Source organism: Odocoileus virginianus, chromosome 17 (assembly GCF_023699985.2).
Source record: "Odocoileus virginianus isolate 20LAN1187 ecotype Illinois chromosome 17, Ovbor_1.2, whole genome shotgun sequence".
Classification (NCBI taxonomy): Eukaryota; Metazoa; Chordata; class Mammalia; order Artiodactyla; family Cervidae; genus Odocoileus; species Odocoileus virginianus.
The window spans coordinates 52,339,081-52,366,734 of NC_069690.1; the positions used below are offsets into that span (position 1 = coordinate 52,339,081).

The 27,654-nt window shown below is 61.1% G+C and overlaps 1 protein-coding gene across 6 annotated transcripts; it reads left to right on the top strand.

Moving 5' to 3' along the window:
• The first annotated feature begins 952 nt into the window (after positions 1-952).
• Positions 953-27,183, top strand: RHBDF2 (rhomboid 5 homolog 2). Of its 6 annotated transcripts, XM_070479921.1 has the most exons (20): positions 953-1,039; positions 11,654-11,855; positions 13,033-13,104; positions 15,890-16,055; positions 16,935-17,077; positions 17,525-17,720; positions 17,804-18,007; positions 18,880-19,008; positions 19,383-19,495; positions 19,649-19,843; positions 20,850-20,961; positions 21,180-21,254; positions 21,440-21,601; positions 23,679-23,788; positions 24,049-24,112; positions 24,207-24,301; positions 24,518-24,593; positions 24,726-24,826; positions 24,994-25,147; positions 25,830-27,183. In XM_070479921.1, the coding sequence occupies exons 4-20, from the start codon at positions 15,912-15,914 to the stop codon at positions 26,247-26,249; spliced, it is 2,493 nt and encodes an 830-aa protein (XP_070336022.1). In that variant the 5' UTR covers positions 953-1,039; positions 11,654-11,855; positions 13,033-13,104; positions 15,890-15,911; the 3' UTR covers positions 26,250-27,183. The 6 variants fall into 6 exon arrangements, with proteins under 6 accessions (XP_070336022.1, XP_070336021.1, XP_070336026.1 ...); XM_070479920.1 differs by lacking the exon at positions 13,033-13,104; XM_070479925.1 differs by lacking the exon at positions 13,033-13,104 and having other exon boundaries at positions 967-1,039; positions 11,729-11,855.
• The last annotated feature ends 471 nt before the right edge of the window (positions 27,184-27,654 follow it).

Below are 27,654 nucleotides of genomic sequence, written 5' to 3' on the forward strand. Positions count from 1 at the left end.
ATGTTAACAGGCTCGGACAGGCTCCGCGGCCCGGAGGCTGACCCCGCAGTCCAATCTCCAGATCTTGAATGCTTTCCTCAGATGCAGGCATCCGTGCCAACCAAGGTCCTGCCCCATTAGGAAGGTTCCGTGTCATTGGGCCAGAGGCCACACGGGTTTTTTTTTTTTTAACTGCGTCTCCCCTAAAGGAGATTCCTGGAATTTTCCAGAGACCCCGCCGCCACACAGGCACTCAGTGAGGGCTTCTCCCAGGAGCAAACCCTAGGTCCCCTTCTTTCCTCGGCGCCAGGCCTGGACGCGGTGCCGGGGGCGGTTGGGCGGGGGAAGTTGAGTAAGACCGGCTCTCGGCCCGGCGGGGAGCCTTCGCTGCGGCAGGATGCGGAGGAGGGCGCGTTCGCGGTGGACGAGAGTCGAGAGCAGCGATGGAAATCAGAGGAGGCGTCCCGGAGGCGGCAACCGCAGCAGGACTTGCAGGCGAGACTCTCCAAATGAGTCTGAAGGAACGCCTGAGGGCTAAAAGGCCCAAGGGAACAGGCTCTTTTGATTCAGGGATGAAGACTCTGGGAGGGGGCTGTTATTGGAGAGGCTTTTCTTGGGAGTTCACGGGATGTTGGCATTTCAGACCTAGATTATACGTTTTATCGGGCGAAGAGGACGGCGCCCGGAAGAGAGCAGATCCGGCGGAAAATAGGGCTCTGCCCAGTACAGCACTGGAGCGACCGAGGAAGGGTAGCGCGACCCTGGAGCGGCTCTGCCTGGGGGACCGAGCGAGGCCCCGCCCCCCAGAGCTCGGCCCCGCCTCCAGGACCTGGACCCGCCCCCAGAGTTCGGCCCCGCCCCACCCAGGGCTCGGCCCCGCCTCCAGGACCCGGCCCCGCCTCCAGGACCCGGCCCCGCCCAGGCGTCCGGCCCCGCCCCCGCCGACTGCGCGCAGGTAGGGAAGAGGCGGGACGCTGGGGCCCCGCCCCCGGGAGCCACTACCCAGCGGCCGGCCGGCGCAGCTTGGAGCTGAGTCCCGGGGACTTGGGGCCGCAGGGAGGTGAGCGCGGGGCGCCGGGAGGGGCCGGTTCGCGGCAGCTGGGCGCCGGGTGCCAGAGGGGCCACGGGGTCGCGCCCGGGGCGGCGGTGCGTGACCGGCGAAGGGGCCGGCGCTGGCCCCACGTGGGCCGATACCGGAGGCCGGGACTGGACTGGGTCGGGGCCCCTAGACCGGGTCTGCAGCCCCTAGGCTCAGCTCGGATAAGACACCTCCGGGGTCCCTGGGCCACGGGTCACCAGAGGCGGGGACAGGATGACTGGGCCGCAGTTTAAAGTCCCGGGAGGAAGAGCAGGGGGAAAGCCCCAGGGCAGGACCGCGCAGTCCCGCCTCGCCCCAGAAGCGCCCGGAATTCAGACCTTCCCCGCCCCGCCACTTTCTCTTGGGTGAGCTGCAGCGGCCGGGGCGGAGTTTGTTCGGCCTCGCCGGGGTGGAAACAGGTGCCGGTGCCGCAGCCAGGCCGGACCGGAGCTCAGAAGTTGGACCCAGGAGTCCTGACTTCTGGACAGAGGGGCTTGGGAAGGTGCCCCCCCCACCTTCTCCGTTCCCCCAGGGTACTGCGTTGGGTTAGAGAGGAGTATGTCTCTAGAGTATAAGCCCCTAACTCCGGGGTCAGAGGGGAGCCCGGGGTGGAAGGCCAAGGGAGAAGGCCTGGAGTTGGAGCCGAGAGTTGGAGTGCCTGAGGAGGGGAGGGCTTGCAGACTGACCCCCACGTGGACCAGCTGCTCTTCCCCAGTGGCTAGCCTTGGACCCTGTGTGGGTGGCTTTTGCTGAAATGGGATGGGCTCAGCGTCTGTGTTATGTTACTGGCACTTGCTGTAGGTGAGGCAGAGCAAAGTGGAAAGCAAAGCTTCTTTCAGAGCAGTGATCCTCAAAGAGGCCTGGGGGGAGTGATTTTGCCTGCCAGGGGACATTCAGCCGTGTCTGGAGACGTTTTGATTGTCACACCTGGGGGTGGGGTGGGGAGCATGAGTGTTGTGGCTCCCAGCATCTAGTGTGTAGAGGTTGGGGACGATGCTAAACACCCTGAGGTGTGCAGGACAGGACAGCCCCCTACCATGAAGAGTTACCCAGCTGGAAGCGTCAGGAGTGCTTCGCTGAGCTTGGCGTGGTACCCAGTCCATCAGGTTGCTTCTCACTGACTGCCCCTCTCTGCCTCAGTTTCCCCAGGGTTAGAGGAGGAATAAACCTGAATGAGATAAGCGGTAAGAAGGCGTGAGGGCAGTCCTGTCATAACAGCAGGCCACCCTTGGTGCCACCAGCCTCTTCCCTACTTAAACCCCGAGCCCTGCATTAAGTAGTTCTGGGTGCCGTGGGGGAGGGGCTGGAAACAGGGGCTCTCTCACAGCTGGGCCCTGGAGTGCTTCACCCCCAGGGCACCTCCCACGCCGGGTGAGCCAGGGCAGCCCTGGGGGTCAGACATCCGCACAATGTGGAGGGTGGGAAGGGGGCGAGCTCTGTTCTCAGAGACTGTCCCAACCCTTGATCGCTGGGCGGGCCTGGATGCCTGACACCATGTGACCGGCTGTCATTTTCCCTTCTGAACCTACTCCTAACTCCTCAGTTACTTTATACCAGGAAAATAACAACCAAGGAATAACAGGACACATTCCTTGCTGCTTCACAGTCTGCTTCCCTCCGGCAGTAAAAAGTCCCGTGGTGGCTGTGGGAACTCTGGGTGAGTTGAGAGACCTAGGGTGGGCCCTGATGCTAGCGCAGCGAGGCCCCCCCTGCTCATGGTGTTAGCAGAGCCCCAGTGAGAGATGGGGGTCATTGGAGCCACAGGCCAGGGGGTTCCTGGTAGGGATAACTCTGAATTAATTATTTGCCTCGGGCTCCCCGCTGTGCAGGGGACTGTCATAGAGAGGGCAGGGTGGGATGGAGCAGCCATCCACGCCCAGGAGCCCAGGCCCCCTCACTGCCCTCCCTGCCCACTTCTTGACAATCTCCATTCCCACGCCCACCCTCCATCCTGTTTACTTGTGGTCCCTGGCCTCCTGACCTGGGAACCCTGGTGGGGTCAGAGGGCAAGTGGCAGTTTCTGGTTTGACTTTTGCTTTGGGGGGCTTCTTTTAATCTTTTAACTTTAAAAGGCTGGAGTGAGGCTTTCACCTTTTCAGCTAAAACGAAAACAAACAAATAAAAGCAACCTGTAATAGCGACCTCCCATCTTCTGTGTGCCTCTGAAGCTGCAGTCAGACTTGCACAAAGCTGTCCAGGAAGTAATCAGCAGGGCCTCACGTTGAGCCTGGGCCACCTCTTCCCAGGCCCAGCCCTCAAACCCTATGCCACCAGCTGGCAACAGAGCACCAGGCGACTTCTACCTCACTTACTCATTTCTGAGTTGCAGCAGTACCTGGTATAACACATGGACACACACACACAGGCATGTGCTCACTGCCCAAGGTGGGGGCTCCTGGTCCTCTAAGAGGAGGAATGAATCACGCCACAAATGCACTGTGGGGGTCACTGGGGTCAGTGGTGGCGGCCAGACTTCTCTGCAGGCTGTATGACTTGCTGTGTAAACTCTTCCCCCAGGAGAGACCTCAACTGAGAACAGGAAGTCAAGGGATGGTGTGTTTGTGCCTGTGACTTGAATGACCCATCTGGCACTTCCCTGTGGGTTGGGATGAGGGGTGGCGGGATTAGGGTGGCCCCGGCCCCCTGCATGCCCCCTTGTGGAACTTCCAAGGGGATGTACACTCTGGACTTCAGGTCCCCTTGGGGTCTCCATGACGCCCACTTTGGAGCAGACCTTAGTGTTGCCCTGGCCACCCTTGGGGATTTCCAGAGTGAGCTCACGCCTCTGCTCCCGGTTTCCCATCCAGCTGGGCCAGCCTGGGGGAGGAGTGGTGACCACACCGGGGAGGCTGTGAAGCAAGGGCTGCTCTCAGGACCGGTGTAGAGAAAGCATTTTCTTCTCCGCATCAGAGCAGTACAGACAGGCGCCGTGTCCACGTTCCCTCATTCAGTAAGTTTATCTAAGGGACCCAGATGCAAGGCTTGTGGTTTCAGAGCCTTGGGAAGGCACATTCTGAGCCTTCCAGGAAAGCTGTTGTTCAATCGCTCAGTTGTGTTCGACTCTCTGCGACCCCATGGACTGCTGCGCGCCAGGCTTCCCTGTCCTTCACCATCTCCTGGAGCTTGCTCAGACTCATGTCCATTGAGTTGGTGATGCCATCCGACCATCTAGGAAAGTGGCTGGCGCTAAGTGGGCAGCGCAGACAAGGTGGGCCCATCAGGGATGCTGGCCGGGAGGGTAGGGGTGGTAGTGAGAGGGGGTGATTCCCAGCTGGGGGAGTCAAGAAGCAAGACCCGGATTCTGGCAGGTGCCTGGGCTATGAGGGTGTGGTCAGTAGGATGGGGGAAGGGTCACTTAAATAGTCCATGCCTCAGTTTCCCTAGCGGGGTCACAGTGGTCTGCCCCAGAGGATTCCAGTGGTGGTTCATGTGAAGCTTGGGCAGGTGTCTGGCTGCATGAGGAGCGTGCTGAGGGAGTAACAGAAACATCACAGTAACAGGGACGTGTCCATGTTCCTTGGGACTGACTCGCGATGAGGCCAGAGGTCTTACCTCATGGCCTGTCGGGGGGACGAGCTGAGAACAGGCTGTGGAATGGCATTGAGGCTGTGACATCCTCTAGAAGTGGCTGGGTCCGGGGTGGGGGACCTCAGTGTCATGGAGGCCATGGGAATGGAGGGTGGGTTTTGGAGGGAGGGAAGGGAGGACCAGGCTGTGAACTGCTGGCCCCCACCTTCTAGCGTGTGCATCATGTTGCTGGGGGGCGGGGGGCGGTTGTGGAGGCCATGACCCTCAACCCTGCTCCCTGCTGGCCGGGCTGCCTGGAGCCGGGAGCCAGGCCAGCTTGGCTTTCTCTGCCTCCCACGTGTGGCCCCAGAGCTTGTGCCACGAGGATCCTCGGGTGGTCATGCCCTCTCCTGGTGGCTCTCCCAAGGTCCTGCCCCCTGGTGCAGACCCCAGAAGGCCTAGAAGAAAAAGGGGACCTGCACGGGACTGGATAGAAGCCGGCCTTGGAGCTGCAGTCTGCCCTGCAGAGTCCTGGCTCATTAGCTGATGGCTTTATCAGCCAATGACAATCGTAAGATAAGGACAAGGATGAGAGAATGTTTGTGAAAGCCCTAGATAAGCTGGGAAGTGCCACCAAGCGTTAGATGATGTCATTTCTACTTGGGGGGGCGGGGAGGGGCTCATGAGTCAAAGGCCTGTGCACCCCAAACTCGCCCCAGCTCCTGAGTCACCACCCCCTGCCCACTCTTCCGCCACTTTGCCTCACCAGTTCCCAGATGACAGGAGGCCACGGCCCCACGGCCTAACTGTGTAACCTCGGACAGGTGCCTTCACCTCTCTGAGCCTCAGTTACCCCACCTGTCAGAGATCTGCTGCCTCTGGGGCGCTTGGCTCAGATGTAGAAACCAAGTCATCCATGGTGGCGGGGGCCAGCCGGCAATGAAAGAAGCTACACATTAACCCTCCGCCAATTTTCCCAGGCGCTGGGCACTCACCATCTCATGTCATCTCTGCTGCATCACCCCATTTCACAGCAGAGAACACTGAGGCTCAGAAGTCATACCTTGCTCGGTCTCCCAGCGGGTAGGTGGCCAAGCTAGAGTGTGAGCCCCCTCAGCTCTCACTTCTCAATAAGAGGACCTCAGTGGCTCCAAAACGAGGTGGAGGGATGGAGCTGGTTATCCGTGCGGAGAGCCAGCCTGGTCCGAAGGGCCTGGCTGGCCCACGTCCACGCGTCCCCGAGCCCTTGCAGCAGGCGTCGGGACTGGGGCCAGCTTCTCCAGGGATGGAGCAAGCCCCAGGGCAGGATTCTGGGAAGTCTGGTTTATTAGCTCCTTGGTGACTGTTTACAAGCTGGAAAGTGTTTGCCTGGCATCTTCGCTCGGTGCTGACGGCCGACCCCAGCCTCCAGGGGTAAGGGGCACCCGGCATCCTGTCCGGAGCGTGTTGAGGTGAGCGAGCCCGGGCAGCCCAGGGCCTGACAGCGGGCGAGGTGCCTAACCTCTCTGTGGAATATCAGGCTTTGTCCCTTGGCTCCCCAGGCTCCCAGGGTGACCCCTAGGTGACAAAGCCTCAGATCTTGAGAGGCTCCTTAGCCTCTTATGCATAACACACCGAAGCTCAGAGACATCCAGTGGCTTGCTCAGTATCACACAGCGCTTAGGGCCAGGCCTTTGACCCCGTCTCCCCGAGTGGGACAGCTTTCTCATTGTCTGGAGCCAGGCTGCAAGGCGTGGGTGGAAACTGGGTGGCCTCCGCCCTCGCGAGCACAGGACAGAGGCCTGTTCTGTGTGCTGGGGTTGGTCGTGTCTGGAAACGCCTCGGGGTCTGGGAGCCCCCGGCGGGAGGGACGTGGGTCTCTCCTCCTCCCCTACCCTCGTTGCATTCATCCCCTCCCCACCACTGAGCATGTGCTAGGTCCTACCGGTTCCGAGGACCAGTGGAAACCCAGCTCCCAGTACCTGAAGATCCTGAGAGAGGCAAAATCCTCACGAGTGTTCGAAGCAAAGCCTGGTTCATGCCAGGTCTGGGTCAGCGTGGTGCCCAGCAGTGCATGTCCCCCCCACCCCCCCAGGCTCCCTCCTGTGCCCTGGTATCCAGCCTGGATGGACCAGAGCCTTCTGGCTGTGCTCCGGGAACAACAGAACCAGGAGGGAATAGACCACCTTCCCAGAGGAGGCCAGGCTGCCAGGCAGAGCATCCCAGGACCAGCCACTCCATCCCTTCCCGCCGTTGTCCTTGAGCGGCCTTCAGCCCCCAGCCGCTGGAGGCTGTGACTTGTCTGAGGTCTGGAAGGTCTCTGCCCAGCTGCTGCCCCTGGTCTGCTTCCATCAGCAGCTCCTGGAGGCCAGGGATTCCCAGTGGGGCCTCGGGGAGGGCACCGTGGTGGACAGGGCCCAGCCTCGTGGTCGGTTGGGGCCATCTGGTGGCAATTCTCTCCCGATAATGCCTGTCCCCGCATGTTACCAACAGTGGCCCACACCTTAGGATGGGGGGCCGTGGGGCTTGGGCAGTTCCAGCTGGTTTCTGGAATTGGGGTCCCCACAGGGAATGGGGCATTCACATGTCTGCCAGCCAGCCCCCCAGTGGTGTGTGGTCCTGAGCAAACCTCCAGGTGGTACAGGGTGGGGACTGGGAACACGGCAACCTGTCCTCCTCGCCCCTACACATTCTTGGCAGCAGCCTGGAGCCCGGCGCCCGCTTCCTGTGTCTGTGGTCGGCCGTGACTCCCAAGCCTCTCCAACTGGGTCACGGGGAACCCGAGCCTGGTTTCGGATGGGGCAGGTCACCAGGTCCTTGAACCTGCGCTCAGGCTCTTTATCTTCTCTAGTTTGAGCAACAAGCAGGATAAATCCGGGCCTCCCTGGGCCAGGGCCCTCTGTGAGTGGGGCCTCTCCCTGTGGTTGGGGTGCCAACCCACAAGTGGTTTCATTTTTCCTGTCTGTTGGGGGGAGCTGGGCTGAAGGGTGTCCTGTGAAGTAAGTCTGCCAGCTGGCTCCCCTGGGGAAGTGGGTACTTGCCAGGAGGAAGGGGCTCCTGGGGAGGGCTCCCGCTGGCCTCTGGAGACAGATGGGCATCCCCTCCCCATTCCTCTAACTCCGATGGTGGGGTTTGCGGCCTCCACCTGGGACACTTGCCTCCCTCCCTTTGCATCTGGCCATTTTCGGTCTCCCTGATCCTGTCCGACGCTCAGCTGGCTGTCTTGGCTCTTTTCCTGCCAGGCTCTCCTATTCGCACTCACTCTTGCCAGGACAGGGAGGATTCAGGGTGAGTCACTGGCTGCTTGGGCCAGCGTGGGGCCACGGGTAGGGAGCCCGGCCAGGTGACACCTTTTACATAAGCTGCCCCTTGCCAGGCCTTGCGGCAGCCAGAGCACCCCCCGCTTCCCGCCGGCCCCCACCCCAGCTCAGCAGAACCAGGGCTTTCGCTGGGAAGTTGCACACTGCCTGAGGGCCTGCTTCCTCCTTGCCGCTTTCTAAAACTGACCCGGTTCCCAGAACGGCTGTGGGGAGGAAAAAAGCAGGTTTCGGTTTCTGTGACAGGGAAGCAAGGAGGGGGGAGAGGCCACTTCCTCGCCCCCCGCCCCCACCCCGACATCCTGTGATTCAGCGGGGGGGGGACAGGCAGGACCCAGCCGCCTGGCCGCCTCCCTTCCCTCCAGACTGCCTGCCCGCCACCAGCTGGGGGGAACCTCTGGGCCAGATGGTGGTTTCTTCTTCCTGTTTGGGGGGCCTGAGGCCCTCGCTTTGGGGGATCCCCTAACCTTCCTGACCTTATCTCATGGCTCAGAAAGCCCCTGGGAGGAGGGGCTGCTCACTCTTCCTCCCAGGGCCCCCTCCCTCCCCTGTGTCCCCACGTCGGGCCACACACAGGCTGAGTCGTGCGTCAGGTTGCCCTGCCTGCTTCTGGCTCGGGAGGTCCTCAGAGCCCCGGGGGGTGTGGAGAATTCATCCACCCTGAGCAAGACCCGGGGGTGGCTTCAGAAACCTGCTGATGTGTCGGGGCGGGGCGGGGGGAGTTGGGCAGGTGGAGAGAGAAACAGGACACCAGAGTCAGACTCCCAGGGATGAAGCTACACCTGGGGGCAGGTGGGGAGGGGACGGCGGGCCCGTGCAGCCTGGGGAGGGGGCACCTGCCCACTGTGGGGAGGCCTGGCTTGCCCTGGCTGTGGCTGCCAGGACGGGGCTCAGCTGGCGGTGCCCGGCCCCACCCTGTGGGGAAACCGGATTCCCTGGCGAAACCAGCGTGCAGTGTCTGAGTCTGCGTTTCTGCCGTGTGTGTCTGATCCCAGGCTATGCCTCTGGGCGTGGAGGTGGTGGGGTTTCAGACCCTGGATGTTCCTTGGGGTGACTTGAACTCTGTACTGCACTTGCTCTGGGGATGTACCCCCCTACTCCAGGCTGGACCCCCGTCCTTTCCCTAGGCCCCTTTGGTGTCTCCTGGGTACCCTGGGACTGAAGGCCTTTTTCTGGAACAGGCTCCCACCAAGGCCAGAATTTTTATAGTCAGGTGGCAGTGGTCCAGCCAGGTGGGTCAGGCCCTCAAACCTCCCCGCCCCCGATCCATGGGCTGGATGCTGCAGCAGGCCTGGGGGGGTCTCAGAGAGCAGCGGATGTGACTGGGTCAGGAGGAAGCCTGGTCCCAGGATGTCACAATTTCCTCTGCAATGAGCAAGCACTTTTGGGGCGCGGGAGATAAGCGTTGGGTGGGGCGGGCGCTCCCAGCACTCCAGCACTTTTTCTGCCATCTGGGCCCCTCCACGCCCTAGACTTGGGTTATGGCAGGCACCCAGAGCTGTCCACGACCCCTGAATCTACCCCAGACACCTGCCACCCCCAGCTCCTCCCTCCCTAAGTTCAGAGGCAGGGGCTGGGCTTCTGGTACCCCCGCGCCCCGTGTCTGCATCAGCTGGGGCACACCCCCTCTACAGGGGGAGAGTGACTGAGGCAAAGTGGTGTTTTTATGCCCAATATGTGGGCTCGAGGATGTCATGGCAGGTCATCATTTTGTCCAACCACCTTGCTTAACGAGAAGGAAACTGAGGCTGTGGAGGTCACGCTGCTTACAGGCCAAGGCTCTGGGCACCACCCTACGAGGACAGTTAAATGGCTCCATGTGGAAATGCGCCCCCGCCCTGCCTCTGCTCTCCGGGACTGGCCACTTCTCTTTAGGACTGCTAGGATTTCCCCAGGGTGGGTCCAGTCTCCCCTCCTCCCCCAGCCCTGGACTGAGTCTGCGCTTCTTCTCATCAGGAGCTCCGAGTCACCAAGGGACCCGACCTATTCGGTGACCTTACTGAGCTCAGGCCGGGCAGCCCCAGACTCCCCCCAGCTTCCCCCACTGCCTCCCCTCATCCTTGGTGCCAGTTTCCCAGGGCGGTGCCCGCCTGGTGCCCTCTCACCGCACCCTGGTCCCAGGGCGGCCCAGCAGGAGAAGTTTCCGTGCCGGAGCCCCAGGTGAGGCTGTTGTCATGGAGCGGTCCCTTGAGTGGTGCCAAGTGGAGTCTGAGGTGCCTGCTGACAGCCCCTCTGCCCTGGGGTGTGGGTCAGAACTCCCCACACGTGGGATAGCAGGAAGGATGCCCAAGTCTTGGTCAAGCCTTAAGCAGGAAGCATCCTGGGCCCCCAGCTGGGCCTCAGATATCTCTCTGGCACCCCTTCTATACCGAGCTCCTCTCATCTGCAGTTATAGGACTGGAAGTGAAAGGCCCTGCTCAAAGCCAGAGGACTGCTGCCCTGTGGAATCAAGGGGGTCCCAGGCCCTCCCCCAGCCTCCAGTTCACCCCATGGCAGCCCCTTGGGCACCTCTGGTGACCCCAGGCCGCTGAGGAGCACAGTTTGCAAAGTGCTGAGATGTTCAACCAAGTTTCTCTCCAGGCTGGACTCTGCTCTGTCTCCCTGATAGGAGGCTCTCTGGCCCCGAGTGTACTCCAGATTTAGGGAGAAGAGGCGCCTGTTTCCAAAGAGGCTTCAGGCCCTGTAGGCAGAGCAGCCTGAGCCCCAGCTGCTCCCCATCCTGGCTGTGTGAGCTTGGGCAAGGTACTCAATCCCTCTGAGCCTCCATTCTTATCCACAGAATGATAGTTGATAACATCTACCTCGAAGCAAGTTTCGAGGACTGAGTGGGATAATGCACGTAAAGGGTCAGGCAAGACCCAGACCCCTGGGGCCCTGACCTGGCCCTGCCCCAAGCGGCCCTCGGGGGCTCCATCAAGGGGCCCCTACTCTGCTACACCAGCGTGTCCCTTATTCAGGACTTCTCAGAAACAAAGGCACGCCCTCAAGTTGTTTACTTTTTTTCTTTTCGTTTGGCCGCAGCACACAGCATGTGGGATCTTAGTTCCCCAACTAGGGATCAAACTCTCACTCCCTGCAGCAGAAGCATAGTCTTAACCCCTGGACCACCAGGGAAGTCCCACGCGTTGTTCACTTTTTAATCCTTTTATGGTGTGTGTGTGTGTTAGTTACTCAGTTGTGTCTCTTTGTGACCGAACAGACTGTAGCCCACCAGGCTCCTCTGTCCATGGAATTCTCCAGACAAAAATACTGGAATGAGTAGCCATTCCCTTCTCCAGGAGATCTTCCCAGCCTAGGGACTGAACCTGGGTCTCCTGCATTGCAGGCCCAGATTTCACCTAAACTAATTGTTAAAGAGCCGAAACGACAGCAAAACATGTCTGAATCCTTTAAACACTGCCTTGAATATCTGGCTTTGTCTAATTGAAAAGAAATCTTGATCAGAAGATAGCCAATAATGCCTGCATTTTTAAAAGTTCAGTGTTTCTAGTAAAGTTCTCTAGAAACAAGAAAAGAAAGTAGGAAGCGTATTGATTATGGTTCCCAGCCCAGAGCACGGGTCTTTATGTGGTTTTGTTAGGTACACGCCCAGAGGCCCCTGGCATCTGGGCGCCCTGAAGAACCTAGCTCATCACCACAAGGGGTGAAGAAGAGGGGGTTATTTCTTAATCCCCCACCTTTGAAGCTGGTGGAATTATCCCCATTTTATAGATGAGAAGACTGAGGTCAAGAAGATGGAAAGATGCATTGGTCCTGACATACCCCCTTGAGCCTGCCTTCCCTTCCTTTACAGGCTGTGAGCACCAAGGAAGCGACCCTGCCTGACCTGGAGTCATCTGTCTGTCTTTCTATCTGTCTCTGCATCCAGCCACCTCTCCACAGAGCTGGGACTTGACCCCAGAGCATCTCTGCAGAGTGAGGAAAGGACTAGAACATGCTCTAAAGTCCTCAGCAACAAGACCCAGGGAACTGCGAGCTCAGCCCACAGCCTGAAGGTAGGAAGCTGGGTAGCCGAGTGGCATGGACCCCAGCTACCAGCTGCTTTCCTTGCTTGCTTATCTGACTTTCAACAAGTCTGTACTGATGCTACCCGTGGGCCAGCACTCCACTGACGGTAAAGATGCAGCTGTGAATAAGGCAGAAAGAGGGAGACAAGCAGGGTGAAGTGATGGAGAGACACATGGGGTGGGAGGGGTGCTGCCTCAGGCAGTCAGGGAGGGCTCCTTGGAGGAGGTGGTGCTCAAACTGGGACCAGAGAAGGAGCCACATGCTGTGCGCAAGTGCTAATCTGATCTGGGGAGAGCCGGCAGGGTCCCAGCCAGAGGCCCAACGTTTATGGAGCACGTACTTGTAACTTTTTTTTTTAACTGCCTTTATTGAGGTATAGTTCACATTTGATTTATACAATTCATGTAAAATTCATCTACTTTAGGACATTTTCATCATCTCAGAAGGAAATCCCCATCCTTTAGCTGTCACCCCCAGCCCTAAGCCATGACTCATTCTTCTGTCTCTCTGGATTTGCCTCCTCTGGACTTGCATTTGGACCCCTGGAGTATGTGGTCTATTTGTGTCTGGCTTCTTTAATTTAGCCTAACGTGCTCCAGGTTCATCTGTGTTTAGCCTGGCTCAGCGAGTCATTCCTCTTCGTGGCTGAGTAATAGTCCCTTGTGTGGATTTAGTACATTTTGTTTACCCATTTATATGTTTTATTTCCCCCAAAGATTATAGTACACTTTTTAAAAAACTTTTATTTTATATTGGGGTATAGTTGATGTATCATGTTGTGTTAGTTTCAAGTGTACGGCAAAGTGATTCAGTTATACACGTACATATATCTATCCTTTTTCAGGTTCTTTTCCCATATTGCAGAATTTTTTTTTTTTAATTATGCTGGGTCTTCATTGCTGTTCACGGGCTTTCTCTGGTTGTGGAGAGAAGTGGCTACTCTCCGTTGTGGCGTGCGGGCTTCTCTTTGCGGTGGCTCCTCTCATGGTAGAGCACAGGCTCCAGGCGCACGGGCTTCAGTAGCTGCAGCGTGTAGGCGCGATAGCTGTGGCTCAGAGGCTCTAGAGGGCAAGCTCAGAAGTTCCGGTGCACCGGCTTAGTTGCTCCGCGATGTGTGGGATCTTCCAGGACCACGGCTCAAACCCGTGTCCCCTGCTTTGGCAGGTGGGTTCTTATCCACGGTGACACCGGGGAAGACCCATTGCAGAATGCTGAGCAGAGTTCCCTGTGCTATAGGTAGGTCCTTGTCGATTGTCTATTTTATATATAGTAGTGAGGAAGGAAGGAAGGGGTGTGTGCTCAGTCATATCCGACCCTTTGCAACCCTGCCAGGCTCCTCTGTCCATGGCATTTCTCAGGCAAGAATGCTGGAGTGGGTTGCCATTCCCTTCTCCAGGGATTGTCCCAACCCAGGGATTGAACCCTTGTCCCATGAGTCTCCTGCATTGTCAGGAGCATTCTTTACCTTTATGCCACAGGGAGCCGCAGGTATAGTAGTGTGTATATGTTAATCCCAAGCTCCTAATTTATCTCTCCCCTTTTCCACTTGTATTTTGATGAACATTTGGGTTGTTTCCACCTTTTGAGTTCCAGTGAACGTGGCGCTGTGAACATTCCAGAACAACTGTCTGTGGCCGTGCTGCCTAAGTACGTGTCATGCGTGCAGTCGTGTGACACCCAGGATGTCTCTTTAGGGGAGGGGGTTATTCCCCCCATAAGGTGAGGATCTAGGTGACCAGTGATCAGACGCAAGTCAAGCCCCAGGCCATCCAGCTCCAGTCTGTGCTTTTGACCATGAACCCCCAGCACCTCCTAATAGAGCTTGGCAGGTGTGGGGCAGTGAGGGACCCCATATGGCCTGATTGGGGTGAGGGGGGGTACCAAGGATGAGATGGAGGCACGAGGGGCCCAGCGGCTCCAGTGAGAAGTTTGAACTTGGTTTTAAGTGAGAACTGGAGATCCTGGCCTAGTGTTGAGCATGGTATGATTTGTGCTTTTAAAAGGCAAACTCTGCCACTAGGGGAAAATGGTCCTGGGGTGGGGGCTCAAGGGGGCAGCAGGTCAAGAGGAGTCGGGAGGCTGCTGGGACCCTTCGGGTGAGAGGCGATGGTGCCTCACCTGGGGGCTGGGCAGGGTTGGGAAAGAAGGCAGACTCGAAACAAAGGTGTCCGCTGCGTTGCCCTGACATCCAGCACCTTGGCCACATGTGTCCCCACCCCGATCAGAAGATGGATGTGAGGGAAGGGAAATCAGACCTGCCCCAGCAGCCTTGGGATGCAAGGAGAGGAAACAGCAAAGGATTTTAGCAAGACAAAGGTCACAAGGCAGAGTGAGAGGTGAAATGGAGAGACTAGTCAGGTCAGAGGGTGTTCGTTCTGTTGGGTCAAAGAGGGTGTGGGAGTCAAGTGTCACCTGTGAGGATGGAAAAGCCCCAGGTGGGGGTAAATTGCTACTTCCTCCTGGCTGGGCCATTTGGAAAGTTCCTCTGAAATTCAAGACACACTTTTCTTCAGTCCAGTAGTTCCCCTTCTAAGTTTGTCTTGTTATAAAACTCGGAGGTGGTGCTAGTGGTAAAGAGCCTGCCAACGCAGTTTCATGAGACATGGGTTCAATCCTTGAGTCAGGAAGATCCACTGGAGGTCATGGCAACCCAATAGTATTCTTGCCTGGAGAATCCCCATGGACAGAGGAGCCTGGTGGGCTACAGTCCATGGGGTCACAGAGAATCAGACAAGACTGAAGCAGTGTAGCATGGCATAACACACGTGATATAGGCAAGGGTGTTCCTTAACACTGGACACAAATCTAAGCTACCATCAGGCTGGAGTTAAGTAAATCTTGGTACATTCCATTCTTAGAAACCTTCCCAGTCTTCAAGACAGATCAGGTAGACCTGTCTGTCTGCATTGACAGAGAAATATGAGTGCATGTAAAGTGTTAAGTGGCCTTCCCTGGCGTCTCAGTGATAAAGAATCTGCCTGCCAGTGCAGGAGATACAAGTTTGATCCCTGGGTCGGGAAGATCCCCTGGAGAAGGAAATGGCCCCCCACTCCAGTATTCTTGACTGGAAAAATCCCATGGGCAGAGGCGCCTGGTGGGCTACAGTCCGTGGGGTCTCAGAGTCGGAATGCCTTAGCAAGTAAACAACAACAGTGAAATGTTAAGTACTGTGTCCTTTTCCAGGCACACAAAAGCACCAGGAGATGTGCACACCAAGCTCTTTCCTGGAACACGGGGTGACAGGCGGGCCAGCAGTTCACTTTTTTCTTTAGTCGTCTGAATGTTTTTCTTTTGCAATCCTCGTGTATCATTTTTGTCATTAAGATGTAATATTCTTCCTTTGTGAAAAGAAAAGAGTAACAGACAGATGGCAGTTTCACTTACTTTTGAAAGAGGAACTTGGCAGTCCAGGGGGACAGGGACTAGCCCGGCGGCTTTCTCATGTTCCCAGGAGTTAGGTTGGACCTTCCCTTCCTCGCTCTCAGCCCAGGGATTCCTTCTCTGAGAACCACCCACTCCCTGCACGGCTGCGGGTCCCTTGTTTATGGGCGGCCTGGAGCCTTCTCCCCGTCCTCCCCAAACCCTGCCCCAGGGACAAAGGCAGGGCCCTTTGTCCAAGGAATCTGCCCTCTGGCCCCCTGGCCTGCTCTAGCCAGACTGATGGGCAGGCCAAGATCACAGCCGCTCTGCATCCCTGGTCCTCACTTTCCTTTCTGGGCGTGGTCCTCGCCTAAAGTAGAGACCAGAAACGGAAGGAGGTGACAAGTGGGGGACCTCCCAGGCTCCTGCTAGCCCAGAATGCAAATGAAGGATGAAAATAGACCTTCTCACCCCACCCAGCCCAACTCTGTGCTGCTGCGTGGTTTAGTATCCGGAGTCGGGTTTGAACCAACTGTCCACGGGTTTTCAATCTGGGCTGCCCGCGTGGCACGCCCTGACACCCTGCACTGTCCCCGTGTCCCCCCGCCCCGTCCTGCCGCCTCTCGACAATACACCTGTGCCCCCTCCGTTTCCCTTCCAGCTGCCCCGCCCCCTCGCCCACCATGGCCTCCGATGACAAGAATGGCGCGAGGGTCTCCTCTGTGTCCAGCAGCCGCTTGCAGAGCCGCAAGCCGCCCAACCTGTCCATCACCATCCCTCCGCCCGAGACCCCGGCCCCCAGCGAGCAGGCCAGCATGCTGCCCCAGGTAAGAGGGGCCCCCGCTGTGCCCCCGGGACCCTTAGGGCAGTTCCACTTCCTGGAAGGGGGCCCTTCCGGAGCCTGCTGGAGCCCCTGCCATAGGCTTCACCCCCTCCTTCCCGGCCCCCAATGTCACTGGGAGTGACTCCTGAACTCAAGACCTCAGTCTCATGGCCGGCCAGGGAAAATAGGAAACTCTTGCCAGTCCCGCTCGGGCATCAGCTGTTTCCAGCCCCAGTCCCTTCTTTTGTTTATTTATTTTTATTTGGCTGTGCCAGGTCTTAGTTGCAGCATGCAGGATCTAGTTTCCTGGCCAGGGGTTGAACTTGGGTCCCCTCCATTGGGAGCACAAAGTCTTAGCCACTGGACCACCAGGGAAGCCCGCCAGCCCCGGCCGTTCTGCGGGCGGTGGACTGTCTGTGACTCGGGAAGGGACACCCCGACTCGCAGAGCTCCGCTCGTGCAGGAAGACAGGGATGAATCACCATTGCCAGCATCCTGACCAGCACTCCATAAAGAGTCCATTGAGAACCCGCTGCTCACAGCGTGGGCGCCCATACAGTCCGGGGCCCCAGGGAGGCCGTCTCGTGCCACCCAAGCAGCCAAGGGCACTGTCAACACGCAAAGCCGGGCCAGCCTACGGCTTAGCCACGGCCAGGACCTAGAGACGGAGCTCTGGATGGGGAGCTGTGGAAGTGAGTGCTGGGCTCCCGAACACCCTAGAAAAGGGCCCATCTGACCCTCAGAATGAGAAAGCGGCTCGGGGTCAGCTGGGGTCAAGGTTTGTCCTGTCCAGGTTTTCACATCGGGAGCCAGATCAGAGGCAGCTGGGGGTGGAGCTCGGGTCTCCGTGGAGTCACAGCCTGTCTCCCCCTCCCGCCTCCAGGAACCCGGAGGGCAGAGGCCCAAGAACCCAGGCCTCCTGAAGAGCGTCAGCCTCCAGGAGCCGCGAGGACGATGGCAGGAGGGCAGCCCAGAGAAGCGCCCTGGCTTCCGCCGTCAGGCCTCCCTGTCCCAGAGCATCCGCAAGTGAGCATGCGTGCCCTGCCAACATGCCCCCCACCCAGCAGACACCCCCTCCACCACTCGACGGACTCCGACACTCTGGGGCCCCAAGCCCCTTTCCGGGAGGCGTGGACAGGCAGCCCATGTTCCAGGCCGGAGAAACTGAGGCCCGGGCGGCTTTGTGCCTGGCAAGAAGACCTGGCAAGGAGGCTGCAGGGGGTCAAGAAGCTGGGGGTGAGCCTGTGCCACACTGCAGCTCCCGGGGCCTCCCCAGCTCAGCTCTCAGGCCCTGGCCTTTATTCCCCCTCCTCTGTCCATCCAGTCTCTGGACACTGAGTGGGGGCTGTCAGTCTGCCTCCCCACCCCCTGCTGCACCCACACATGTCCTGTCACCTCCCACTGCACACACGCGCCCTGTCTTGCTCCCACCGCCATGGTGACGCGCGCTCTGTGCCCTGTCTGCCCCCGCAGGGGCGCGGCCCAGTGGTTCGGGGTCAGCGGAGACTGGGAACTGAAGCGGCAGCACTGGCAGCGCCGGAGCCTTCACCACTGCAGCGTGCGCTACGGCCGGCTCAAGGCCTCGTGCCAGCGGGACCTGGAACTCCCCAGCCAAGAGGTGCCCTCCTTCCAGGACACCGAGTCTCCAAAGCCCTGCAAGATGCCCAAGGTGGGCTCCAGCCAGGGGCGGGGGCACCAGGGGACTCGGCCCAGCGCCCGGCGGCCTCTGCTCACAGCCTCCCTCCCATCCAGATCGTGGACCCCCTGGCCCGAGGACGGGCATTCCGCCATCCAGACGAGGTGGACCGGCCCCACGCCCCGCACCCACCGCTGACCCCCGGGGTCCTTTCCCTCACCTCCTTCACCAGCGTCCGCTCCGGCTATTCCCACCTGCCCCGCCGCAAGAGGATCTCTGTGGCCCACATGAGCTTTCAAGCTGCTGCAGCCTTGCTTAAGGTAAGGACACGGCTGCTCGGCCTGCTCCCTTTCTCCCCCATCCCAGGCACTTCCGTCTGTGCCAGGGCAGTGGCTGCTCTGGGATCCCTGGGTGGAGAAGGGGGCTGCAACCCAGTAGGCAGACTCACCCACATCCTTCTAGCCCCGCTTCTCCCTAGTGTGGGCAGCTGGTTTCTGTACCAACACATAGGCGGGAGAAGTAGGAAGTGAAATGCAGAGTCGCTGCTCCCTGACCCATGTTTGCAGAGCCCCCGTTTTGTGCTGGGCACGGGGGCATCACAGAGAGAATTGAGCCAGTGTCCCTGCCCTGGAGGAGCCCTCAGCTCGGGGGAGGGGAGATGTCACCATGCGGCGTGACAGGTGCCGGGGCCCACCCAGAGGAGGGGCTGCCCCGTCTTGCCCAGGAGAGGGGCTGCTGTCAGAGACGGCAGTTGGGAGGTACAAAGAAGGTTTCTCCGGGAAGGGAATAGCGTTCTCCGCAGAGGGAACGGCCTATGCCGAGGCCTGGGGTAAGAGGCAGTAGCAGGTAGTTTTGGGGAAGGGTGGTCACAAAAGGAATGGTGGGAGGTGGGATCAGAAAGGTTAGCAGGGGCCCCATGTGCTGTGCCAGGAAGCCCAAACCGTGGGAGTGAGGGTGCAGGGCGAGTGGTGGGGTGCCCGGTACCCAAGCCCAAGGGCGGGGGGTCGCCAGGAGAAGTTGGCAGCCAGCCGCGGAGAGAGTGCTGTGTACAGGCCAGGGGAGGAGCTGGAGCCCAGAGGCTCCTGCTCTGCGCAGGGTCCCACCTCCCCGGGCGGATGGCCTTGACACCCCTTTGGTGTTGGGGCAGGACCACCTCCCCTGGGCCTGACACCCATGCCTCTGCCCCACACAGGGGCGATCAGTGCTGGAGGCCACGGGACAGCGGAGCCGGGTGGTCAAGTGCAGCTTTGCCTACCCCAGCTCTCTGGAGGAGGACGTGGTTGATGGGGCGGAGACATTCGACTCCTCATTTTTTAGTAAGGCAAGCATGGGTGTGTGGGCCCTCGGGGTCGGGGGGCTGGGGTGGGCGGGAGCTGGGGGAAGAGACCTGGCCTCCATCGCGCTCTGCCGGGAGCCCCTCAGATGTCCAGAGGCCCGTCTGTGGGATGGGGGTGCCACCTCTCGGAGCTCCCGGGCCCTCCCATCTTTTGTTGGCAGAGCGAGGGCCTGGGATCAGGCAGGTGCCAGCCAGGAGAGTCACCATCAGGGCCCACAGACATGTGCCTTCCCCTCGCTCCCTCCCCGGGAGCCTGTCCGACGTCCTGCCCTTGAATTGAGCTGCTGGGGGGGCAGGGCGGGAGACAGTGACTCCTCACACTGTCTCTTTCTGTGTCCCCGACTCCACCCCCACCCCAGGAAGAAATGAGCTCCATGCCCGATGACGTGTTTGAGTCGCCCCCACTCTCCGCCAGCTACTTCCGGGGGATTCCGCACTCGGCCTCCCCTGTCTCCCCCGAGCAGGTCCCCCTGTGAGTTCCGGACAGTCCTCCCAGTGGAGCGTGATAGTGGCCCCGGGTGTGGGGGGGTGTGGAGGGCTTCCCCAGATCACAGGTCCCTCTTGGTCCCCCCCTCGTGGAAAGGAGGGGGTGAGGGTACCCGGCTGAGACTGCCGTCCTCACCAGGAAGGAGTCCAGCCGGGCCCCGGCGCCCCCCACCAAACGCGGCAAGCGCATCGCCTCCAAGGTGAAGCACTTTGCCTTCGACCGGAAGAAGCGGCACTACGGGCTGGGCGTGGTGGGCGCCTGGCTGAACCGCACCTACCGCCGCAGCATCAGCAGCACCGTGCAGCGGCAGCTGGAGAACTTCGACAGCCACCGGTGAGCCGCCGGCCGGGCCGCCACTCCGAGACCTGGGGGTGCTCACTCTCCCGGAGGGCTGCTCCCAGGAGTAGGCCCAGGGAGAGGGGTTGGGAGCCACCCAGGCGGGACCACGGGGCCTCCAGATCCCCCCGGGCCCTCTCCCGGAGCATCCCTTCTTGTTCAGCGAGCTTTTGATGAGCACCTCCTATGTGCCGGGGGAGCAGGGACAGTCCCCGGGGTCACCCTGCGAGCATGCACGTCTCCCGGGAGGAGTCGTCGGGTGTTACTGCCTCTTCTTGTTTTCTGGGCCCGCTTTCTCCCTGGGTCCCAGACAGCAAGCGTTCACTCAGTGCTGCGCAGGCCCTGGGACAACAGAGCAGGGCAGGTGGGTGGATCAGAGGGGTGGTTAGAAGTGGTGACCACGAGTGAGGGGCCTGTGGAGAGGGACTTTGTAGACCTTGGGGGAAGCCAGAGGATTGCGAACAGGCCATTTTCTGTGTACAGTTAGCAGCAACCTGATAGACACTGAACCCCAGATCACAGAAAATTAAGTGATAGCAGGTGTGGAGTGTGTCCCGGGGAAGGAGGACAGAGAGGGAGTGAACAGAGGGTGGGGAGGTGTGTGGTCAGGAGGAGCAGCGATTAGTTGGGTGAAGAGAGACGGGCAGAGCATCTCAGGCAAAGGACGCGTCATGTGCAAAGGCCCCGTGGCTGCAGGGCATGGGTTGCATTCCCAGAACTGCAAGAGGAGAGGAAGGAGGCCAGGAAGGTGGGCAGGCGCAGCAAGGCCTGGCAGCCAGCGGGAGTGGGCAGCATTACACTTGATTCTCAGAGCAGCGAGAAGCCACGGGGAGGGTTTCAGCTGGGAGAGAAAGGCGTAGAGGTGTGTGTTAGGAAGTAAAGGACGAGTCTAAGAAGATAGCAGAGGGTTGGGAGCAGGTAAGAGCTGTCAGCAGCTGGATGTCGCAGGCCTGAGGGTCAGGGTGTGAGTCCGGCTCTGCTGACCCAAGGCCCCTGCCCGCAGGCCCTACTTCACCTACTGGCTGACCTTTGTCCACGTCATCATCACGCTGCTGGTGATCGGCACGTACGGCATCGCGCCTGTGGGCTTTGCCCAGCACATCACCACGCAGCTGGTGAGTGGGGCTCGGGAAGGGGGTCTCCATGCTGGGAATCCTAGCCTCCCACCCAAGAGGCTTCCTTGTCTTGGGCCACCCAGTCCCTCCGAGGCGCAAACCCGACCCAGGCGGGAGGGGCCCTGGGCTCTCCCCTACTTTGCCTTCCAGCCCCTTCTGGAAGCCCTTCCCCGGGACCGAGAAAGCCCTGACCCTGCCTCCTTCCACCCCTGCACCAGGTGCTCAGGAACAAAGGTGTGTATGAGAGCGTGAAGTACATCCAGCAGGAGAACTTCTGGATCGGCCCCAGCTCGGTGAGGGGCCCAGGCGAGGGCAGCATCTCAGCAGGGAGCCCCCTGCCCCTGTCACCCCCAGCTGGGCAGAGAAGGGGTTGTGTCTAACCTGGAAGCCCCCCTCAGCAGGAGGACCCTCGGGAGGAACGCTCCAGCCAGGTCTGGGCCTGAGCTCACAACCCCCTCCCCGGCTGCCCCCTCCCCAGATCGACTTGATCCACCTGGGAGCCAAGTTCTCACCTTGCATCCGGAAGGACCAACAGATCGAGCAGCTTGTGCTGCGGGAACGAGATCTGGAGCGGGACTCAGGCTGCTGTGTCCAAAACGACCATTCGGGCTGCATCCAAACCCAGAGGAAGGACTGCTCGGTGGGAACGTGGGCCCTTCAGTCCCGGCCAGCCCACCCTGGTCCCCCACACAGGCTCCACTTGCCCCAGCCTGGGGGAGGGGCCCTTCAAGGGTGGTGTCTACACATTGCATCCATCCTTCCTTTGCCCTCCCTGGCCTCACACCCGGCCCCTGGGCTCACAACCCCCTCCCTGGGCTCACACCCACTCCCTGGGCTCACACCCCATTCCCTGGGCTCACACCCCCCTCCCTGGGCTCACACCCTCCTCCCTAGGCTCACACCCCCGTTCCTGGCTCACACCTGCCCCCTGGGCTCACAGCCCCCCTTCCCTGGGCTCATACCCACTCCCTGGGCTCACACCCTCCTCCCTAGGCTCACAGCCCCCTCCCTGGGCTCACACCCACTCCTTTGGCTCACACCCCATTCTCTGGGCTCACACCCCCCTTCCTGGGCTCACACCCCATTCCCTGGGCTCACACCCCCCTCCCTGGGCTCACACCCCCCTCCCTAGGCTCACACCCCCCTTCCTGGCTTCACACCCGCCCCCTGGGCTCACACCCCCTTCCCTGGGCTCACACCCAGTGTCAGCTCACACCCCCCTCCCTGGGCTCACACTGCCCTCCCTGGCTTCACACCCCCCTCCCTGGGCTCACACCCCATTCTCTGGGCTCACATCCCGATCCCTGGGCTCACACCCACTCCCTGGGCTGACACCCTCCTCCCTGGGCTCACACCCCTTCCCTGGGCTCACACCCCATTCTCTGGGCTCACATCCCCCTCCCTGGGCTCACACCCACTCCCTGGACTCACACTCACACCCCCCTCCCTGGGCTCACACCCACTCCCTGGGCTCACACCCCCTTCCCGGGGCTCACACCCCCTCCCTGGGCTCACATCCACTCCCTGGGCTCACACCCCCCTCCCTGGGCTCACACCCACTCCCTGGGCTCACACCCCCCTCCCTGGGCTCACACCCCATTCTCTGGGCTCACACCCCCCTCCCTGGGCTCACACCCACTCCCTGGGCTCACACCCCCCTCCCTGGGCTCACACCCCCTCCCTGGGCTCACACCCCCCTCCCTGGGCTCACACCCCTTCCCTGGGCTCACACCCTCCTCCCTGGGCTCACACCCCCTCCCTGGGCTCACATCCCACTCCCTGGGCTCACACCCACTCCCTGGGCTCACACCCCCTCCCTGGGCTCACACCCCCTCCCTGGGCTCACACCCCCTCCCTGGGCTCACACCCCCTCCCTGGGCTCACACCCCCTCCCTGGGCTCACACCCACCTCCCTGGGCTCACACCCCCTCCCTGGGCTCACACCCCTCCTGGCTCACCTGGGCTCACGTCCCCCTCCCTGGGCTCACACCCACTCCCTGGGCTCACACCCTCCTCCCTGGGCTCACACCCCCCTCCCTGGGCTCACACCCTCCTCCCCGGGCTCACACCCGCCTCCCTGGGCTCACACCCCCCTCCCTGGGCTCACACCCCCTCCCTGGGCTCACACCCTCCTCCCTGGGCTCACATCCCCCTCCCTGGGCTCACACCCCCCTCCCTGGGCTCACACCCCCCTCCCTGGGCTCACACCCTCCTCCCTGGGCTCACATCCCCCTCCCTGGGCTCACACCCCCTCCCTGGGCTCACACCCCCTCCCTGGGCTCACACCCCCCTCCCTGGGCTCACACCCCCCTCCCTGGGCTCACACCCACTCCCTGGGCTCACAACCCCCTCCCTGGGCTCACACCCACTCCCTGGGCTCACACCCCCCTCCCTGGGCTCACACCCACTCCCTGGGCTCACACCCCCCTCCCTGGGCTCACACCCCCTCCCTGGGCTCACACCCCATTCTCTGGGCTCACATCCCCCTCCCTGGGCTCACACCCAATGTCGGCAGCCTGTCACAGGGAGGGTACCAACCTCCCCAGCCCCGGAGAAGTGAAAGCTGCGTCCTGGGAGTCTCAGTGAGGGATGGGGGTCTGGGAGGTGAGCCAGAGACCTGGACAGCAGGGAATGAGCCCCTGCCCTGGAGGGGCCCCTGCCCACTCATGGGCATGACCTGTCCAGCCCGCCATGACCACCCCTACCCCATCCTCCAGGAGACTCTGGCCACTTTCGTCAAGTGGCAAGATGATACGGGGCCCCCCATGGACAAGTCTGATATGGGCCAGAAGCGGACTTCTGGGGCTGTGTGCAACCAGGACCCCAGGTACCCACAGCTGAGCTCTCTGAGAAGACAGGGCTGAGTGTCATGTAGTTGGTGCCACCTGTGTGGGTGCTGGCTGGTGGGCGTGGCAGGCTGTGGGTGCTGGCCAGGGGGCGTTGCAGGCTGTGGGTGCTGGCCGGTGGGCGTGGCAGGCTGGGGGTGCTGGCCGGTGGGCGTGGCAGGCTGTGGGTGCTGGCCAGGGGGAGTGGCAGGCTAGGGATGCTGAGGCCCCACATTTTGCCCCCTCCAACCTCTGCTTCCAGAACCTGCGAGGAGCCGGCCTCCAGCGGTGCCCACATCTGGCCCGACGACATCACCAAGTGGCCGGTGAGTGTGCGGGGAGGAGAGTGGTCTGGGAAGGGGAGGGAGGCACACTGGCCGCTGCACAGCCCTATCCCCCACTCCATGCCCCTCCTGGCAGATCTGCACGGAGCAGGCCGAGAGTAACCGCTCGGGCTTCCCGCACATGGACTGCCAGATCCGGGGCCGCCCCTGCTGCATCGGCACCAAGGGCAGGTGAGCCGGCCTGGGTCCTGGGCCTGAGCCCCTCTGCGCCGCCTCTGCCACCCCCTCCCAGGCTCTGTCCTCCCTGCCCGTTCCATCCATGCTATGAGGGTCCCTGAAGAGGGGCATGCATCCTGCCAGCGATGCCTGCTGCGGCCAGGTGCCGGACACCGGGTGAGGGATTGGGACTCAGTCCCCTGACGTCCGCTCTTGCCTCCCCGTCCCCAGCTGTGAGATCACCACGCGGGAATACTGTGAGTTCATGCACGGCTATTTCCACGAGAAGGCCACGCTCTGCTCCCAGGTGAGGCGGGGCCCTGGGCACGGTGAGCAGCCTTCGCGCCCTCCCACAGCAGGTGTCCGGTCCCAACCCCCCCACTTCAGGGCCTCCCCCGAAGCCGGGTCCCCGGGACTGACCGCCGTGCGCTGCCCCCAGGTACACTGCTTGGACAAGGTGTGTGGACTGCTGCCCTTCCTCAACCCCGAGGTCCCCGATCAGTTCTACAGGCTCTGGCTGTCTCTGTTCCTCCACGCTGGGTAAGAGGCCCCTCGCTGCCCGCCCCCCAGGCCCCCGTGGTGCCCGCCCACCTGGACCCCCGGAGGAAGGCCCTTGAGCCAAGGCACAACCTGCCGGGCCCCGGTGCCCCCCAAGTGCCTGGCTGGTGGCCACGGGCGGAAGCCAATGCCCATGTGTCCCCACCCAGCGTGATCCACTGCCTCGTGTCTGTGATTTTCCAAATGACCATCCTGCGTGACCTGGAGAAGCTGGCTGGCTGGCACCGCATCTCCATTATCTTCATCCTCAGCGGCATCACTGGCAACCTCGCCAGCGCCCTCTTCCTCCCATACCGGGCGGAGGTGGGGACTTGGGGCCCTCTGGGGACTGGGCGAGGTGGGGCTAGCCCTGCTACTTCCCCGCCCTCCACCGCCACCACTACCCAACCTGGGTCAGCCAGAGGGATACACAGCCCCTGCCATTTCAGGCTCAACAGTCAATGGACAGCTAAGCTGGGGGCTTCCTGGCCAGTTCCTTAGTCTGTTCTTGGGCACAGGGGAGCAGCGATGCCCCTGGGTCACGTATAGAGATCACCTCCAGAAAGACCTTCCTGGCCACCCCACCCCACTCCTGCTTCATTTCTCTCTGTGACCATGACCACTTGCCAGCACGCCCCTTAGCTACAGGCTGAGCCCTATGAAGTCGCCCTCGTGTGGCCGTTCTTGCTAAGAAAGAAGGGTTTGTTGGTCAGTTCCCCCTCACGCTGCGGGCTAGTTCAGTGTCTGTCCCCGCCACGTGCGCTGCCCAGAGCAGGCTGTCTGTCCTGCTCACTGTACCCGCTGTGCACGTAGTAGGTGCTCCGTGTCTGCAGAAAGGGTGGGCGGAACGAGTCTGGCTGGGTTCCGGCAGCTCCCCCTGCCCCCTCGGCCCTCAGCTTTGGGGTCCCCACCCTGGGAGGGGCTCACGGAGGGGATGACCCAGGTCCCAGGGCTCCCGCCTGGCGCCTGGAAGTGACGGTGTCCCCGCCCCACCCGCCCGCCCCAGGTGGGCCCTGCAGGGTCACAGTTCGGCCTCCTGGCCTGCCTCTTTGTGGAGCTCTTCCAGAGCTGGCAGCTGCTGGAGCGGCCCTGGAAGGCCTTCCTGAACCTGTCCGCCATCGTGCTCTTCCTCTTCATCTGCGGCCTCCTGCCCTGGATCGACAACATCGCTCACATCTTCGGCTTCCTCAGCGGCCTGCTGCTGGCCTTTGCCTTCCTGCCCTACATCACCTTCGGCACGAGTGACAAGTACCGCAAGCGTGCCCTCATCCTGGTGTCGCTGGTGGTCTTCGCCGGCCTCTTCGCCTCGCTGGTCATCTGGCTGTATGTCTACCCCATCCACTGGCCCTGGGTCGAGTACCTCACCTGCTTCCCTTTCACCAGCCGCTTCTGCGAGAAGTACGAGCTGGACCAGGTGCTACACTGACCGCCTGCCCGGCGGGGCCAGCACGGCTGCTCCCACCCACCTCGGAGGACACGGGGGCTGTGTCTGGACCGAGCTGTCCACCTGCACAGCGCCCCCCCACACACCCCAGAGACCCCATGGGGCCGGCCCTGCTCCCAGGAGCTCCCTCCCCCAGGAGAGACGGAGTCCGAGGGGAGACGCTCCTAAAGGCAGGCTTCTCGGGGGGCCAAGGCCCCCCTTCCTCGGGCCCAGGCTGGGGGACACTCGGAGCCCGTGCATCTCTGCAGCTCGGGGCCCAGGCCCTGACAGCCCCCCCGCTGCCGGGCCGTCGGGACCCCTCCTGGGGGGGTGCTCAGCCCCTACCTCCGGCTCCACTGGTACAGTCCCCGCCCCTCCCTGTTACTGTGAGCGAGCTCCTCCCGAGGATGAGGCTGGGGTTCCCGCCGGGTTCCCAACCCTGCCTGGGTGCGGCCCCCTGCCCATTGCCCCTCCCCTCTCGGCCCTGTGTGTCCATGCCTGGCTTCCATCAGTGGCCCGGTGAGCCTCCCCATTACGCTCCTGAACCAGACCTCATGGGGGAAGGCTTTGGCCGTGGTATGGGGCAGAGGAGGAGCAAAGAGACACAGCTAGACTGGGAAGCTGAGAGCCTGGGCTGTTATCCAACAGAAGCTGAACCCACCAGCCCACCCCAGGGCCCCCAGTCCCTCCCAGCCAGCCCTTCCCTGTGTTCAGCCTCGTGGGGCTGGATGGATGCCAACCAGCTCCCCACTCTCTGCCTCACTTCTGCCAAGAAAGGAGCAGGGCCACCCCGTGGACCTGTGCCCAGGGGTTGCCCAAGGTCAATCAGGAGTTTTTTTTTTAACCAATTTATATCATGGTCCTAACTTTTTAAGGTAACGCTAACTTTGTATGGACAATGTCTGAAATGGATTAAATGATATTCTTTAAGAAAGGATTAACTTTTGATCTGAGGCCTCAATAAAATAAAAGATGGAACTTTACTTTGAGGGTTGGGTGGCAGGGGTCAGCCATGAGGAGCAGGGGGCGGGCATGGCCCAAAGGATTTGTGGAAGCTTGGGGGACTTTCGAGGGATTTGTTAGGGGCAGAAGCCAGGTTGGGGTCACCTGGAGGGTTTCAGGAGGTGTGCTGAGACGATGCTGGTAAATCCTTGGACTCCCGCGGTACCCCAGCCCCAGCTGCTTGTAGAGAGAGTCAGGGGTCTGGCTGGGCAGAGTGGAGGGCCTGGCGGAAGCCGTGCTGGGGGTGGGGGAGCAGTTCTTGGGCTTTCACTGCACCTCCCCCCAGCCCTTCACCCCACACGCGATGGGGCACAAGCATGGTTACTGTGGGCAGGGAACCTGAGGCGCTGGGGTGTGGGGGAGCTGAGAGGTGGCCCCTGCCCTTCCCCCAGCTGCCCCCACTCCA